The 18774-nt window shown below is 40.1% G+C and overlaps 1 protein-coding gene across 2 annotated transcripts in view; it reads left to right on the forward strand.

Moving 5' to 3' along the window:
- Positions 1–18774, forward strand: part of agap3 (ArfGAP with GTPase domain, ankyrin repeat and PH domain 3) — a 112758-nt gene that overhangs the window by 65435 nt on the left and 28549 nt on the right. For both annotated transcript variants that reach the window (XM_069692153.1, XM_069692152.1), the window contains exons 9-12: positions 2840–2923; positions 7302–7406; positions 9156–9327; positions 15968–16117. In XM_069692153.1, coding sequence (XP_069548254.1) covers positions 2840–2923; positions 7302–7406; positions 9156–9327; positions 15968–16117 — 511 coding nt within the window. The remainder of the gene's footprint in view (positions 1–2839; positions 2924–7301; positions 7407–9155; positions 9328–15967; positions 16118–18774) is intronic.

Here is an 18774-nt window from a genome sequence, read left to right on the forward strand (position 1 = left end):
TTACAGTGTTGGAGAGTGCAACAAGTTAAATCTGGCTCCAAAAAAACATCAGGTATAGTTCACTAGAAAATCCCCTTAAAGTAGATGTATCCTTGTTTTACATCAGCTTTACATCAGAATATAGTTTCACTCTGTCTTTTCACCGCCTTTCACAAATCAAGTTCACCATCACAACCATTTCAAGCCCGTTTAGACCATAACTGTCGTCGGCCACTAGGTGTCAGCACAGTACACATTATTCTTTCCTAGTGCTTCCATGGTCAATAACTCCCAACCAATCCGTTTTGTAATCTGTCTGCCTGATGTCTTCAGGCCGTCTGTCCCTTTTTGTGTTGAAAAGCACACTGTTTAGGAGTTTAGAAGAACATTATGGCATTTTTTATACTTAATTCCATCGCACTCATTCAGTCATGTTCATTCAGCCCATTTATTAATGTTTCGCCATTCAGTGTTTCCCATTTCATATTTTAGTCCCTTGTTGCTAGATCTCCATGTATGAAGCAAAATGTAAACAAAACAACAACAACAAAAAAATAACCATTTGACACTGTTTTTTAATATTTGCAGATTTATGCTTCTGTTTCCAACCTTTCTTCAACAAAAAGGGCTTTCCAACTCCTTCCGAATTAGAAGAGCATGATGGTTTAAAAAAAAAAAAAAAAAAAAAAAAAAAAAAGAAAGAGTCCCCCTGCCTTGCCAATCCTGATAGAGGAGATTGTTGGTTGAGAACTTACAACTCTGCTGCTTTACCCTCAGTGCTTTTATCGCATTTAGGGTAATGTGTAGAACTTATGGAAACTTTGTGTCTAACGCAAACCCTAAAGTTGAGTCCGTTTGAGTGCACTCAAAGTAGACTGTCAAATAGCACGAAGTGAGACAGACTGTAGGGACTCTTCTGGAAATGCCCCCATCCACCCCTTTGCCCCCGCCCACACCCCACCGCACCCCCTATACGCTCTCATTGAGACATGCCATACAAAAAAACACGCTGTACAGTCAAGTCACTCTTGGAACTGTTATCCAGCCACCCAAAGGACACAACCTTTCCTTACATGACATCACACTGCCTTTTGCCATAAATGAGGACTCAAGGACTAGAGGTGCCAAGTTGTTTTTTTGTTCTTCCTTTTAGATTTTCCTACATTCATTTGGTCTGTTGTTTTTTTTATTTTTTTTATTTGATTCGGTCTTATTTTACAGGGCGTATTGAAGTATCGAATGGAACTGAAAATGTGGTATAAATGTATTATAATAGAGGTATTTCAGATCAGAGTATTTTGGGGGTAAATTTATGAAGGCCTTCATAAAAAATTAGAGTAGATTGTCAGGGTGTTGAGGTATAACAAAGGGATATTATATTGAAATGAAACTGGGTTGCACCGACTTGTATGAATGTAGTTAAACTTAACAACTGATTTTTCTTTTATTTCTTTTATTTCTTTTTGCACATTAAGTTTTTTTTGTTTTTTTTATTCATTTATTTATTTTAATTTTTCTCCGTTTAGGTTTGGTACAGAGATTATGAGCTCTTGCATAATCGCTTTTCTATCATGAACGGATTGACGGAAATATAGACTGCTGTATATCTTGTATTGTATTTTATTTACAATGGTACTCTATAAAAAGTACATACATATAAGGAATATATGAAATAATGCCTTTATTGTCCATCCTATATTTTGTGGGAACTGCAATGTTTGGCTCAATCTGTTGAATATTTTGAAGTGAATTTGTGACTTGCTTTGTATGGTGTCTGTATAGAAGCTAAACAAGTCATCATAAAAAAAATAAAATGTTGGAAAAGATAAAAAGAGTTGGTTTACTTGAACTCAGACTCTACCTCTCCTCCATTGGTGACTGGACATTTCTCATGTTCTGAGTGAGACCATACACACTCATGTCTGTCCCTACCTGTACCTCATCTCTCTATTTGTGTCGGGGTGGGAAGGTTATGATCAAATGATTTATTTTCATGTAAAGTTATATGCACTGTCTGACCATTTTTCCTTCCACAGGCACAACAAGAAATTTAAATTGACCTCTCTGACACTTAAATTGTTTGACGTGTTCAAAATGATTTTATGTCCTACCAGGTTTTGCAGGTCAAAGGTCGGAGGATGCCACTTGTACCAAAGCCTTCTTTAAAAATAACCATTTTCCCTTTTCTCCTTTCTAACCTGTTATGAACTTTAACGTATGTATCATGCTACAAAAGCCCTTATCAGTGTGACTATGCGAAAGGCACAGCTGATCCTACACTGGGTAGAGCAGCAATTGGTCTGCAGGTCCACTAAGGGCCCGCTCTGGGTCTCAGACAGAGGGAAGGACCCCCCCCAAAGGGTTTCAGGGCTGAGTCATGACTCAATGTGTGGTCGTCCTTGGTCTCCTCTGTGTTGAGATGTGTTTAGTGTGGTCTTGGTTTGGTCTTTTTTGTTTTTTGTTTTTTAACTTGCACGTCGGTGTTACTGCTGTTTGTTCCGCTGGTCTGCTTGTCTCTTAATTTGGAGCTTCTTTTGAGACTTTTATTTTGCAACGCCGAGTTTCTCCACAAGTACTTGCAAAATGCTCAAAACACAAACCCCATCCCCCCTGACCCCCAGTCGCTCTCTCTTTCTCTCACACACGCACACACACACACACACACACACACACACACACACACACACACACACACACACACACACACACACACACACACACACACACACACACACACACACACACACACACACACACACCTACCTTTCACCCAAACCCACCTCACACCCCACGTCTCCCACTCTGCCTCGACCTCCGTGTGTTGCTTCAGTGTCTGACTGACTCTCTCGTTTTCTTGCAGTCACGGAAAGCCAGCGAACAGGCAAAGAGCGTTGACAGTAAAACAGACAGCATAGGCAGTGGAAGGGCCATACCTATCAAACAGGTAAGCAGTTTTACTCATCTTTTTCCTACATTTCCCATAGTTCCCTGGGTAAGTATGACTCCTGTGTGTCAGTAGATTTTGTTTTCTGTTTAACTTTCATATGTAGTGTTATAAAAATGTTATCACTGTTTTGATTCCACCAGTAAGTTTTAGGCAAAGTCATGTGATAGAACAACCACTAGATGGCGGCATAATGCAACAAATACCTCAATGCCTGTACAAGAGAACAATCTCCTACAACTAACATTTGTTAACTAGATTTGTGTAAATCACACACCTATTAAATTGAAAATATATCGGTTTATAATAAGTTTTCATAATTTAAATGCATTATTGGTTTATTTCTTACGTCATAAAATTGAATAAATTCACCTTAAGTTAAAAACTTATCTTTTAGATAATGATGTGTTAATTGTGTTTACAAACATGACTGATGTAAACAAACTTATCACAGCAACAGAAAGCACCTAAGACTTGTAATTATTCTTGGATGCATTGTCAGGTCTTTGTCCATATTTCACACATTTGTCAATTTAGGAGAGATAATTCCAATCTTGTGATGAATTTTCACAATAGTCTTCCATTTGAATCATGGATTATGCCTTTAATATAAAAATATTTTTTTGGGGGGGAATAAAACGTTATTGTTGTTAATGGTTGTAATTGTATCTAGGTAGTATTTCTGCATCGTAGCTCACATATGCATGTCCATATAATCAACTTAGACAGCCATAATCAGCAGAAGATTTCATCAGATATCGCAACCGATGTAATTTTCCTCATGCGGACAAATTGCTCTTCAGATAATCTTATGATCTGTACACAATGTGACACAAAATGCTGCAGACTCAGTGCAATTTTGATATAAACACAGCTGCAATTTTTTCTCAGCTCAAAGAATTTTTGCCACAATTTTGTTTGTTTTTTAATTATAATCTTTATATTTGAATACATTTGTGTGATGTTTCTTTATCATTTTCCTCATTATATTTATGTTTATGAATTTGCAGTAAATAGAGCCAGTTGTTTAGGAGTGAACACTGAATTAAACCTCTGAGTGAGGATCATTTTTGAAGGTCCAACTGTAGCCCAAGGAGAAGTAATTGACACATTGATTAGTAATCACTCATGATTATATGAGGGCTTTTAAAATGGGTCAGCATCCTTGTATTATCCTCTTTACCTGCAACTGAGAGAAGATAATGTCGTCCTTTTGAAAAATTTTGAGCCAGACCTCCTTGTTCCCTCTGGAAGAAAATTGCCAAGGCTTTGGTCCATCTGAAATAATGGCAGGGTGACGCTTTCGAGCCGCCTCGCTCAATCAGAAACTCTCGCTTTGTATTTATTACAGATACAATATCTCTCAGATAATCTGTTTTAGGGTGATGAGGATGCCCACGTAGTGGAAAAAACGTTTTATGATATTGAAAAAATGTAAAAAGAAAAAGTAAATTTTATTTCTTTTGAATAAAAGTGATACCAATTAAGACTAACATTTTTACTTTTTTTTAACTTTTTTTTTTTACACATTGAAAATGGCTAAAAGATAGAAAGATATAAATTAAATACTTAATGATGGCCATCCTAAAAACATGTCGCTGTATGGCTCTTTTTGTAGATCGGTGTAATTCCCTGCAGAACCTGGTGAGTCTGCAGGTGAGCAGGAGGTTGATTTTTCACAGATTAAACAGAATCCCCCACTGAGCGATCTTTACTATAAACTCTCCCATTCACATCCAAAACATTATAGGGAGCTCCCCTCTAAAGTCCAGGCCCAGTTTCCCTGAGTATCATGGCAACTTTTGACAAGATAAGCCCCTCCCACCTGCCCCCCTCTGTCTTTATCTACAAAGAAGTTTTTTTTTTTTTTTTGGAGGGAGGGGGGGGGGCGGGCAGTCAAATGCACAATCAAGGAGATCAAAGTATCAATGTGAGCTTAATTACCACCACCACCCCTCACCCCATCAGGCTAAATTACACATTGCATGCCGCCACTCCTCACTCTCCCCCCATCTATAAAAAACAGTGAGTGAGGACAACAATGCACTCGCTGCTGAGGGGCGGCCAACAGCTCTTCACCAGTGAGCGCATTCTTGCACCCCACCCCCCACCCCCTCCTTCCACACACACACACACACACACACACACACACACACACACACACACACACACACACACACACACACACACACACACACACACACACACACACTTTTCCCCCCTTTCCCTGGCGTGTCACAAAGGGCCGGTCTATCAGTCAGCCATAGTGGCAGGATGCAGCTTTTCTCCTGGTCGCCTGACAAAAGGAGAGAAAGACACTATCTCCTCTGTGGAGATATGACAATTGTATGGACACAGAGAAGCACGTCTGACGATTGGCCTGTTTCCTTATGTCGCACAGGCTTGAACACACTCATCTCTTTGTTTGTGTGTGTGTGGACTCCACACATGTTGCCTCTTGATGTTAAACTAGACCACACAGCCAAATTCAGTAAAACCAACGATTGAGCTGTTATGATAAATTATCTCAAATCATATATCAGGCTTCCAATTACTGAAAGTGATATGCTTTATGAATGATATATCAACCATAATGGTCAACTGTTCAAAAATACAACAGAAAAATTGTGTGTGGATTTTCACGTAATTGTATCTGTATTGATCTGCTTCACAACTCTGATAAATATTATGAAGCTCCACGCTGATTGCGTGTATAGATTTGTGTACGCTTCAGTAAGACTTTCAGATGAGCAACATATCTGCTTGTAAAACATGCATTTTAAAGTTGCCCGAGGCCCTTTGACCGGATCATTTACTTTGTATGATTAGAGAGCCATTTCAAAAGTGTTTACAGTTCTTTTATTGACTAAATAGCAAAGAGTTGGGGCAGTCAGCAACTTATCGATTGAAGGACACAATGTTTCTTCATGGAAAATCATCAAAAGTATCACTATTTTCAATAGTTAACCAAGGCTTAAAAAAAAAAAAAACTTTTAATGTTATTCGAATAATCCCTTTTTTTTTTTTTTATCAACCACTTTTTATCTTTAAAAATAAAATTCAACACAATATATTCGCCAGCTTTTTGCTTCCCTTTCCCCCCCAAAAGACAAAAGAGTTTTATTACTTTTTTTGAGTTGTGATACTAATTATTCAGCATGTGTGTCTTATGAATAAAAAAAAGCAGAAGTTATCATGCTTCAGCAAAACAATATGAAATTTGAGTCAGTTTCCTCAGTGTGGCTAGTTTTGATTGAGAAAAAAGTATTTCCATTTTAGGATAATATCTCTATAATCAAATTTTTTTTAGATCTGAGGTCTAGATTTAAATCCTGCTCCAGTGAGAGGCTACAAACAAGCAGGTATATTGATACGAAATGAAGCCTGTCTCTTTAGTCCCAGCATGCTGCCAAAAGTTAGGACTCGCCCCCCTCAGATGAATCAGAGTTCGGATTAGGATGATTGTCGGCAAACAGCCTGATGCCCAGGTCACCGAGGGTCAGCTCTTCCTGATGTGTTAATCAGGATTAAAGCCTGCAGGATGGTCCTGACTAGCAAAACACTACCCCTTTAACCCCCCCCCCTTTCCGTCCTCCTCCCCCTCCCTTTTCAGATCACATACACACACACACACAGGGCCTGGCTGTAAAAGCACAAACATTGCCCCCGCTTAATCCCCTAATTAAGCGGGCCCCTCCTCACTATTTAACCCCACAGAGCCTCCTGGTCCTTGCACTCAGCAGCGTTTGGTCACCTCCAGCAGAGGAACTGCATTGTTTACCAGTGGATTTACTCAGCAGATAAGGAAACCATCTAAGGCCCTAAAAGGCCTGGGAAGATAAAGTAGAATAGAATAAGAGCTGAGTGGGCTTTGAAGAGGGCAGATCACACTCTCTAATCCCGGGATTGAGGGGTCTTCCAGAGTTCAGCATGTAATGTGTATGAATGCAGCGAGGAGGTCTGGCAAATTGGATTGTCTCTCCTTCTGAATGGTCTCTGGCGGAGGAACCAAATTTGGTGTATCAGATAAAAGTAACATCTCATTAAAGCTGTCAACCATCAATCTATAACGGAAAAGGAAAGATTAAGATTTAAACTGCAATTACTCTTTTTGTTTTTTTTATAATTCTACGTATAATTACTTCCATACTGTTTCATAATTGTCACTTATTTGATGTTGTTTGTTCACCGATGCACCAGAAGGAAAATTCTCGATGTATTCACTATAACAAATCTGTAATAACAACAACACTTTGACTGTTTTATGGTAACGGCGTTAACACTGTTTTATGGTATTTAACATCCATAATGGCTCATATTATCGACCACGCTGCTTGGAGAAGAACATATGCTCACCGTGATGCCTCATCTCTTACAGGGAATTCTTCTGAAGCGAAGTGGCAAATCCCTCAACAAGGAGTGGAAAAAGAAATATGTCACACTGTGTGATAATGGCGTCCTCACTTACCACCCCAGTTTACATGTGAGTTTTAACCCCCTCCCCGCCTTTCCTTCCCTTCCCATTTCTTTTCCAATCGGCTTTATGGGTTTGTTACACTATTGTTTGTACTCGAGGGTGCCGCTCGAGGTTCTAATGTAGGACTTTTTCAACCGCTGAGCACGATTCTCTCGATGCGATTATATTTAGCACAACTGCTCTAGGGAACCGGATTACAACCATATATGATTTCTGTGGAGACTTATTGCTGTGTATAATAACTGTATTAGTTAAACTTGGGACTTTAAGCTTAGTGTTAAAAAACAGGGTGTCCTTGTGGTCATCTCTGCCCACCCTGTGGTGCCCGTACACGGTGCTGGCTAATGGAGACATAGCTGTGCAGCTGCGTGCCCACCGCGCCCAGACTCCACACTGGCTTGTATTTATAATGGTTCTCACCGCATGGCAGCAGAGCCTGACCAGCCTCCCACATCCATCTTTGTCAGAATCCCGCTGGGCTGCTAATACCTCTTAAACACTCGGCTGGCTGGCAGCAGACAGCTCAGGAGCCCAGCATTACACTCAGAAATGCCCGTCTTTGCCCTCCGATTCCCTCCATCACTCCCTGATTCTTCCAGTCCCGTGTTAGGGATGTCTACATCATTTGGCCATGTAGAAATGAAAGATACTGGCAGCATCTTGTGTCTAATGAGACAGCTCAAACTTTGAAAATCAGCGCCATAGTTAGACGTGAACCTTGTGTGTGGCCTTGTTGCACTGACAGTGTGTTAGTGGTTTAATTTACAAGCAGTTATTAGCAGAGCAGTGCCGGACTACAGTGATGTATGTAATTGACTGAACAGGCTATCTCTTGATCATTACGGCTATTACAGGTCATCGGGGCAATCTACGAATCTATGAATCTGTTGACTTACAGAGGAAGGTGAAATAAGGCAGACAGTTACATTAGCAGGGTAACAGCTCAAGCTCATTTTGAGCAACGGAGCAGAGAAGGAGTAAGAAAGGGAAAAACGAGGAAGAGAGAGATTGAGGAAAAAGGAGAGAGAGGGAGGGAGGCAGGCTGAGAGTGGAAGAGGGGGACCTTTAATTTCGCAGTCAGCCAAGCCATCCACACAATCACCTTCTGTTAATTCTATCTGCTACATCAATTAAATTGTTTGTAGAAACTAATTGAATGTGGCTTAATCACACATCTTAATAGCTTTGCACGCTTCGATCTGGCTGTTAATTCCAGCAATAAAATGAAATGAGAGCGCTCACTGGGTAATTAGCGAGGAAGCTTGGGAAAGAAATGAGTGCTTTATGACACGGTAATAAAGCAGAGGAGCCGGTGGGGGGACGGCAAAGGCCGAGCTCGCCTCTATCTGTGTCTTTTTCTGCTGAGCCCAATGATTTTCACCTTGGCTTCCCACATTTGGGCGGTAGTCGCTTTAAACCAAATCAAATGGCCAAATTGAAAATTGAATGAGACAGTTTGCATTCATTAAGCCTAACATCTCGCTATTTGGAAAGACGGCGTGGGCACAGGTGATGTATAATGGCTTTACAATCATTTTTCCACTATCACACACCCTTAGTGGAAGGTTTAAGATGGGTTGTGACTAATGGGGATGGAAATTGAATAGTCTTTTAATTTGTTTTTCTTCCTTAATTCCTGGAGCCTTGTTGGTCCACTGTGTGTAATCAAGTGCCCGAACTGAGGGCTATACCTGGACTTTTGTATAGAGTGTACCTGCTCACTACTGTCATGTTCTTATTTTCAACTTTCTGTAGGACTACATGCAGAACGTGCATGGAAAAGAGATTGACCTGCTGAGGACGACAGTTAAGGTGCCCGGGAAGCGACCTCCCAGAGCAGTGGCCACCGTCGCCCCCACCGCTAGTCCCAAAACCAACGGGCTGACCAAAGACCGCAGCACCCTGCAGTTGGGCATAGGAAACACAGGTTCGAATCCCCACAGCATTACCAGTCTAAAGGCCATATTAATGCATAAACTGTGCTTTTTTTTTGTGTGCAATTTTCATATTGAAGATACATTATTTTAGATGGTCTAACTAAAGCTAAAATAAAGTGGATTACAGCTTTGATAATCAATTAATCATTCAAGGCTGCTTCCACATTAGGTAGCCAGTTTACACACAATGTCTTGTACCCGCGCATCATTATGCACGTGCCATTTCTCTAGACAGTAAAAACATGCATATTAAAGTTATTACCGATAACTTTACACATGAATAATACTTGATATTGCTGCTGCTTTTGTTTTGGGCACACAAACAAGGGGGACGCTCCACACACTCACCTATCTTCAAACATCATATGTCATGCACGGAAGCAAATCATAGTGTTGAGATCGGTCTGCATCCGCAGATTTCTGAGACAGGCGGTGCTGAGAACCACTTAAAAAATTTGCCCGACAATCAAGTGATAATGTGATATCCTCAACAGTGGCACACCTGATTTTAGTTCAGATTACTTTCACATCTGATTCGTATTGTACCCAAACACGCCTGATCTCAACCCGAAATCACCTCTTACAAAAGGACTTGGGAAATGGTTATCGTTGCGTTCCCAGGTACAGTACGCAACATTTACACTCACCAAATGTCCTGAATTTTGGGCTCAAACACACCTGAGTACGGAATTCGGTACAAAGTGTGAAAGCACCCAAAGACAAACTTTAAATTTGATGATTCAAGCTTTTAAAAATGTGACCGTTTTCGGTATTTCTGTGATTTCTATCAGTGTAAACTGAATATTTGGGGGTTTTGGAATGTGTGTTGTCAAAAAAAAGTATGTTTGAAGGCATTGCTTTAAGCTTTAAGAAATTATTGAAGTCGTCGATTCTTCTCCAAATGAAACAATTAGTCATTCAATCAAGAAAAAAATCTCCAGATTTAATAGATTAACTGTATACTGTTTCAGACTAGTAGGTAGGTAGCCCATAATATACTGGTAAATATGAAAGCAAACACATGGTGTACAAATAAGGATTTCTTGTATATGTCAGGGACTGACTAAAAGATATAACAAATCATAGGTACAATATCTGATGGTTATTCAATGAGTCTCTTATTACTGTACTCATTTTCTGTCCTCTGTTTGTGATTGATTATAAAAATGGCTCCCGGCAGGTTAATTATCTACTTTCTGTATGTTTCATTCATGCAAATGAGCTACCTTTGTAATAATATACACAATGATGACTTAATGAGCATTTATGACAAATCTATTAATTCTCTAGATTACCAAACAGGGAATTAAAAACTGTGTTAAAACATCATACTTGTGTTTAAGGAGCGATACCACAGAAAAAAAAAGAGTGTTTGTTTATCCTGGTGTATTAAATCACTGTGACACTGACCTAGTTATTTTTCATCCTCAATGGAACCGTGGGTCAGAGCAAGAAAATAGAGTTTGGTCCAGAGAAGCGTGCCAGGGTTTCTCCACCTTCAAGTTTAAAAATAGAGCTGCACTCCCAGCAGGCTGTCGCACCGGAGGCGCCTGAGAGTCTGGCAGGCATACAGAGGGGAAGCCAGTGATTGGATTTAGGGGTTAGGATTAAGAGTAATTAATACTAATTAGCAAAGTGATCCCCGGAGGGAGGCGGGGTCCTTCATCAGCTGTGAAATGGGCACAGTGTTTCCCTCACTCTGGCTGAAGCTTACAGGCTGATGCAGGGTTCAGTGCCAAAGACAGGTCAACGGGGACCATGAGGACTGTCCAGGCAGGTTACTGTTCAATGTATCCAAAGTGCTGCCACTGCTGAACAGGTTAATCAGTCAAAAGCAGAAAGATGTAGGAGTTTAGAGAGTGCAGGTCATTAGAACGAGGTTGTTGCATCGCACAAACTGTTAACCTTGATGGGTAGGTTGAGGGGAGTCGTCAGGGCAAACAAAGGGCCATGAAAAGCAGGCCAGACAAGGTTTTTTTTCAACCCAAAAATGTTGTTTTCTCCTCATGTTCGTGTCTCTGGAAAAGACCCCTCGGTGACAAATTCCCAAGATTTTCAGTTACCATCCAATTCTGCATCACAGAACAATGTGAAGGCGATTTGCCTTAATCTCCACTTAGGAAAAGAAAGGTTACAAATCACATCAGGTCTCTCTCCGGGTGGAGGACCCTCTTCTGATTATGCGATCGGGATTTTGATTTGATTAGACATGCAATTGATGAAGGGAACAAAGGGGTAATTTTTCATTCACGGCGTCCAAATCACAAGCCTTGTCTTTGCCTTTGGTAATTCATTCATTCCTTAGATCCAAAGACCTTTATAATCACTGGGAGAAGAGGGATAGCAATGGAGAGAAGGAGGGGCGGAGAGGATGGGGGAGATGGGAAGATGAAGAGGAGATGTTGAGAAGACAGAGAGTAAATGTGAGGACGCATGCGCCCGCGAGTTTGCCAAGCAGCCAGGTTTAATTCCTTTGCTGGGTGCTGAGCAGAACCACTTTAAATATGATCCTCCCTGTTAACATGCGTCCTGCCGTGTCACCGGCGACAGATACATTGTATCAAAGTATTAATGGGCCCAGTCACTTTTAATCAATCCTGAGGGAGAGAGAGAGGAAGAGGTGGAGATTTCAGGAAAGTGTTTAGCTCATTCCCGCCTGACTCTGCACCACAATTTATCTCCAGTTGATACAGTGCCGTAGAACCAAATACGTACTGACCAGCAGGCTTTGCAGGGCCAACATCAGACTTTCATTTTTTTTTTTTAAATATTGGCCCAATCTCGCTTGTTGTAGGTACTATAAAGAGGTGGCTCTCAACTTTTCTCCCTTAACATTGGATGAGCTAAACTACTACTATTACTCCTTTAACAGCACCTCCCGTCAAGTTACAAATATATGCAGTTAAACTGATTTACCCCTATTGATGGTATAAACGTAAATATTGTTTCACTAAAGCTCCTCCTTTCTCGATGAAATTGCAGAAGGACCCCCAGCGGTACACATACCACCAGCTGGGAACCACTGCTATAGTAAAAAGATTGTATTAAGATCTGTTATGTCTACCGAATATTTCTCTCTCTTCAGTTGGGAGCTAAAAATGTCAGCAAGCATCTTCCGACAATTCAAGATGACACTTATTAAGCTCAAACCAAAACTTCCAAATAGAAAATAGGCCATATCGTCATCTTCCGACAATTCAAGATGACATTTACTAAATAACAATAAATGAAGAATAAAGTAAATAAAAAAACCTTAAATTTCCAAATAGAAAATAGGCCATATTGTCATACCGAAGGGTTAAAGTGAATCTTTTCAGGTTCTTTGTTGCATACAGTTTGTAAAACGACAACATGAAATGTGAATACAAATGTTTGAGCAGCGGTACCAGAGGTGGAGGGGGACATCTGGGCGTTGGTCGTGATGATGGTGGTGGATTACACAGCCGCAGATGATGTGTTGCCCGGCCCACATTAGCATGAATGCTTCATTATCTCACTACTTGTACATAATGGCAACAACTCCACGGAGGGGTCAGGCCTCGTCACGGCTCATCAGCCCACTGACGGCCCGGCCTAAAGAGAAATGAGAAGCAAGGCAGAGCTGCTCCCCGCTAATCCATCGCCTCTACTTAACACCCCAGCCCTGGATAGCCTGCGGTAGACAATATATGTTTTTTGTTATCTCTTTATACACATGACAATACAGTCCGCAATGGGGTTTTGTACTTTTAAGAGTTCATTAATAGTACAAGGAAATTAAACGGCGTTCACAATGAAACGCTTTCTTTTCAGACGTATGCATCCTTGATAAGAAAAGTAGCAATTTGCAATTTTTTCTTCTTTGTTGGTTGGAGTTGGAGTTATTGATGATAATTTCCAGATACCGCTGTAAAATTATTGAGATTTTAGTGAGCTAACGGTAGTAATACCACAAACTAAAAATACTCCATATTCAAAAAAGTAAAAGTCCATAATTATTATTATCAACAGTAAAAATGCTCGTGCAGCTCAACGACTGCTGTTAGTGTTAATATGTATTACATAATTAGATAATTATTAAGGATGCATAAAGGTATTATACAATTATTAATACAGGAAAAGGATGAGCAAATTTTCATGACATTACACTATCCGCTGCTATCATCTATAAAAAGGATGCTATTATCCAAATTATAATTTGCAAAGAAACTGCAACTGTCAAATAAATACAGTTGAGTAAAATGTGCCATATTACCATCTGAAAAGTAGTGGACAAGAAGTATGGAGTGGAAACAGACAAGAAAAGTAGTCTTGTAGTGTAGTTGTACATAAATACTGTAATTGTAGTTATACATGTAAATGTAGTAACTTTACATTACTGTCTAGGTTTTGTGCAATATTTGTACCTGGCTGAAACACCGTTGTTGTTTTTCACACGTTCCTCAACAGAGACCAGACAGAGCTAGACGGAGGAGGTTCAGTTTGATTCATTCAAGAAAAAATATTTAGATAGATAATCCTCAAAATAAAACCTAATGAACGTAATGCTTAAAATGTAACAACACTTGACATATTTTTTTTTGGACACTTAAATAATTCTTACAATCACTAAAGTTGCCAGTTCAGTGTTAAGTCTGATCCTTTGGACCTCAGCTTGCAGTAATCCTGCTCGTCATTGTCGGTCCACCGCAGTGTTACTGTTAAATGAGTGAAATGTGCCGGAGTCGGGCCTGGCTGGAGCTGCGAGTACAGTGCTCTTTTAATGCCACAAGCTGATTATTTCTCCACTGTAATTACATTATCCTCCCCTTTATGCAGGAGTGGTCTCTGGGGACTAATGGATACAGCCATGTATAATTCATTAATCATTAGCATCCAATTTGACAATTAGACATGATTGTTGAATTTTAAATATCAATCGAAGTTGCCTTGTAGTTATCTAATGTTTTTTTTCTCGTCTCTTTTTTTTTTAAGGTGTCAAAGAGTCAAACTTTACATGTAGATCTTTAATAGTAAAAAAGTATTTGGTTGAAGGAATTACTGCACGTTTTAAATGGTGCGGTAATTAAACATGTGTATGTGTAATGTCAGGTCTTGACTGGAAATAAAGCCACATGGTGCAGTGTCGTACAAATCACTTTTATAAATACTTTTTAAATCATTAACAAGAAAAGCAATCAGACCGTTTTTCCTTCATAGACGCTATGATCTTATTTTATGTTTCATTCATCCGTCACTTTTTCAAAAACAAAGTTTCACATTTTCTTTTCATTTCTCCTACCCCGGCCCCCACCACCCCCCTTCTCTCTGCTCTGATTTCAGCATGCTAATTTAGTCAGTGCTCCTCAGCATGATTCCCTCGCTCTCTCTCCCATTCTTGCTGCGATTCTGCTCCCTCCCCTCTGGGACCTGAAGATTAATATTCCTGGGCCCAACAAGATAATTACTGATACTAATTAGACATGATTATGTGAATTTGATACACTTATTACTCTAGATAATGAGTAGGACATATTATCCTAACAAGCACCCGTGCCGCTTAGTTTACTTTACACACGAGCCACACAGTATATTTTCTGTTATTGTCACCTCAATCAGAAACTGATATTCTGTTGTAATTACTGAATGAAAGGCCTTAATGTGAGATACCTGTTAGATGAGAGAGAAGTCTCGACAAAATCAAAGAATTGTGTTGTTTTCCAAAACAAACCTCTGATATTTTAACCTTTTGTTGTCACAGCAATATCTTATTTTTACAGTTCAGCTGTGCAGCCTTTGCCTGAAGTTTAATAGCAAAAATAATGTGAACATGGTCGTGTCTGGAGGCTACATTTAATATTAAACTACCCATATTTTCTTTTAAGAAGAATATGTTATTATTAGTGTAACTTCAACCATCTTATTTAACCCTCAGTTGCTTTCATTTTTTGAACAAATTATTTTATTACATGATATAATGCCATTCAGTTGAATGTATTTTCCAGCTTTCAGCAGTTAATCTGATTCCACCCACATGACTGGAAGCATATCGATGAGTTTTTCCGAGTAGTTAGGATGTGTTGTAGCAACTGCTCGTGAACAGGAGGGAAGGACCCCACATGGTGCAGCCTAGCCCATGAATTAGTAAAGAGAGGCAGGCGTCCGTGGCTCGCCTGATTGGAAGTTGGGGAGAGAACGCCTGCTGACGCCAGTGGAGATCGATGTGGCAGTCAGAGGGATGAGGCGAGATAATTAGCGTTCAGAGTGTATCTTGTTAATTAAGGGCTAATTAGAGGCAGAGGCGGAGGGAGAAGGGTTTGTGTGTGTGTGTGTGTGTGTGTGTGTGTGTGTGTGTGTGTGTGTGTGTGTGTGTGTGTGTGTGTGTGTGTGTGTCTGTCTGTCTGTCTGTCTGTCTGTGTCTGTATGTGCGTGCGTGCGTGAGGGGGGTTGTTTGACAGAGATGTGCCCAAATAAGGTGGCAGTAGCATTGCAGTGTTGTAGAAAACTACCTAAAACTGTTAATTCAATTACATCATTATCACTTCTTTGCAGACTTTTTACAGTTTGAAGAAAACAATCTTGCCAGACTAATAGAATAATTCAAACGACTTTACAGAACAAAAAAAAAAAAAAAAAAATCCATTTTCTCGTGTCTGTGACTTCTTTTTTCAGGTGCTCCTCACTCCAACAGCAGTACGTCCCTCCAAACCGGCGGCTCAGCGTTCGGCGGCAGTAAGGATGGCATGCACCAGCGCTCCTTCTCAGTGTCCAGCGCCGACCAGTGGAATGAAGCCATCAACACCAGTACGAGCAGCGGAGCCCGTAAGCCCTTTCACCTCCTACACTCCTGTTCTGTCATAATGCTTTGAAAATTCACATATTATCACCACAAAGACCAGAGTGAATCAAAACAAACCGAAGACATCTGATCCAGAGGTGCGGTGTGATGTAGCTGCCATTTCCTGAGTTTGTTCGACAGGTGGAAACAAGCCTCATTTTCATAATGAGGTGATCAGAGCTGTGATCGCTGTGACCTTTTTGGATGCCGCTCTTTGAGAGAAGCGGTGTGTTCAGAGGAGAGCAACAGTGAAGGTTAACTTTCTGCCATTGATGCATCTCCACTTACTGCCTCCTTGTCACATTGCGACTTGTCACTGTACTTGAGTGAAGCAAGATAATATATTCACCATGTCTGCCCCCCCCCCACGCCCCTCCCAACCATCCTGTCTTTACCTTCCATCTTACTCTCTGCACCCTCCTCTGTTTTCCTCTCTTTTCTTCCGAAGAGGAAAATGAATGCTTTTCGGGGGTACCATTCATCACCAGTTATTTCCCTCTCTTTGTGGTTGGCAGTAAAAAAGCACTTAAATGCACATCAACAGAATAACAGTCATTTCCATGCATGTTTGCACTCTGGTAGTTCTCATTAGCACGGCGGCGGCTTCCCCCCTCCCCATGGGCTCCCAGGGGCCCCGGCAGTTTAAAGAGCGCACTTTACGAGCGCTGCTGGAGTCCAACTGCACGGCCCTCGTGGTTCCGCAGACAAGCCTGTCTCTCATTTGGAGCTGCCAAACGATCAATTCTGCCTGGACGCAGGCACTTCCATCACCCCCTGCCCCTGTCTCCCATCAGCAGCATGCCCAAAGCAGAATTACTTAGATTCGTGGGGTCCTCAAATAAACGAGCGTGAGTGTGTGTATGTGTTCTCGCAAAAAAAAAAAAAATACAAAAATTGTGTGGCTGTTTGTATGTGAGCTTTTTCCACAGAGCGTGTTTGCGTCTGTATAATATCTGTGAGAAAAAAAAGGCTTCGTAGAGGATGTTTATGAATGTTTGTTCGGCAGCCGAACTGCAGAGGACAAATAGGACTTCCTAAACATTGCAGCATGGAAATAAGAAATTAAGAAATTCCGATTTTCATAAACTGAAAAGCCCTCAATATTAACATAGCTCATTAACCAGCATCCAGTCTTCAACTAAATCAGATCTGAAATTTGCTCCATTATTCTATTTTCTTCAATTATTTTCATGCTACTTATAAGGTAACCACAAATGAGCTTAAATGAGGCAAATGAGCTGAAAAAAAATAATAGAAACGTGGTGCCAAATGATAGATTATGTTATAGCGTCTCTGTAATCAGTGCATAGTCAGTGCAGACAGTTAGAGGCTTGTAATGCACACTGAAAGCAACATCTTTGCAGCTCCAAAACTTTCCCTGAACGTGTTTTTATGTCTCCACACAATCTGATTTAAAGCAGCAGAATGCGTCTGTAGTGTAAAGTGTGACAGGACTATCAGAAAACACAAACTTGATTGAAATGCAACCCTCTTATCCTTCATCTTAATGTGTCTTCAATAATCAATAGAGGGTGTTCCACAGTGAAGGCTGCTCATGTTTTGCCTTTTGAATTGACTTGAACCAAGCCCAATCACTCCATTATCCTTGGTGAAGGTTGCAGGTTAACATAAAATGTGATTCTGAGATGCAAAAACAGCAGATTGATGATTCACTGGAGAATGAATGCATCTTAGCCAGGTAACCATTTCCATATTATTTAAAGAATGTCCTCATTTGTAAACCCATTGAGCAAAGGCAGCAGCAGAGGTAGCAACATCTCTTGAATATTGAGCGCAGATTTTTGATTAAATCCCAGCCCAATTTTTCTATTGCTTGCATTCATAAAGACACCCATTCCTAATGCACCGGATGCTTGTTTAGATCCCGCTCTCCCATCTCAATCTTTGAACCTGAATTAAAAGCAAGGGGCTCCAACAGTCACCTGAGCAATGCGATGGGCTCGCTGATGACAATAACCTAAGTCGTGGTCAAGATGGGAGTCTAAAGATTACTGCAGATCAGTGGTCACCAAAATTCAAGAATTAATTCAACGTGATCATATCTTTTGAAGATTTAGACATCTTGGTTCGCAGTTTGAACTAAAACAATTTATAACAGGTGAAATCACACTAGTGTCCCAGTTTAGGATTTTTTTTTTTTTAAAGCTCAGAATGAACCGTAGAGCTTTAGTCAGGTTTAGCTAAGTCCAGCACCAAAAAGTTATTTGGAAATAATAATAATAATTTAAAAAAAAAATCAAAAACTGTTAAATCCAAAATGTTGCCAAATAATTTTTGATATATTTTTTAACCAAATATGTCCTTGTTCCAGCTTTGCAAATGTGAAGATTGGTTGCTTTTCTGATTAGACAAACAGCAATTATAATGTTATCTTTGGCTTTGTGAAATTATAATGGATATTTTAGGGAAACAACAATCAATTAATGAATAAAATAATCAGCAGATTAATCAATAAAAATTAAATATAATTGTTAGTATTATTGTTTATCAGCAGCCCATTTGGAAGGACATTATTGTTACCTTTTACCATGTGAATTGTAATACTAATCACCATTATATATTAATAATGCTGTGCTTATTATCAAAGTATTATTTTTATATTACAATTATATAATATTGC

Source organism: Brachyistius frenatus, unplaced genomic scaffold (assembly GCF_029030835.1).
Source record: "Brachyistius frenatus isolate BFR_SWC_R1_liver_20210118 unplaced genomic scaffold, ASM2903083v1 Contig_12, whole genome shotgun sequence".
In the NCBI taxonomy this organism is placed as follows: domain Eukaryota; kingdom Metazoa; phylum Chordata; class Actinopteri; family Embiotocidae; genus Brachyistius; species Brachyistius frenatus.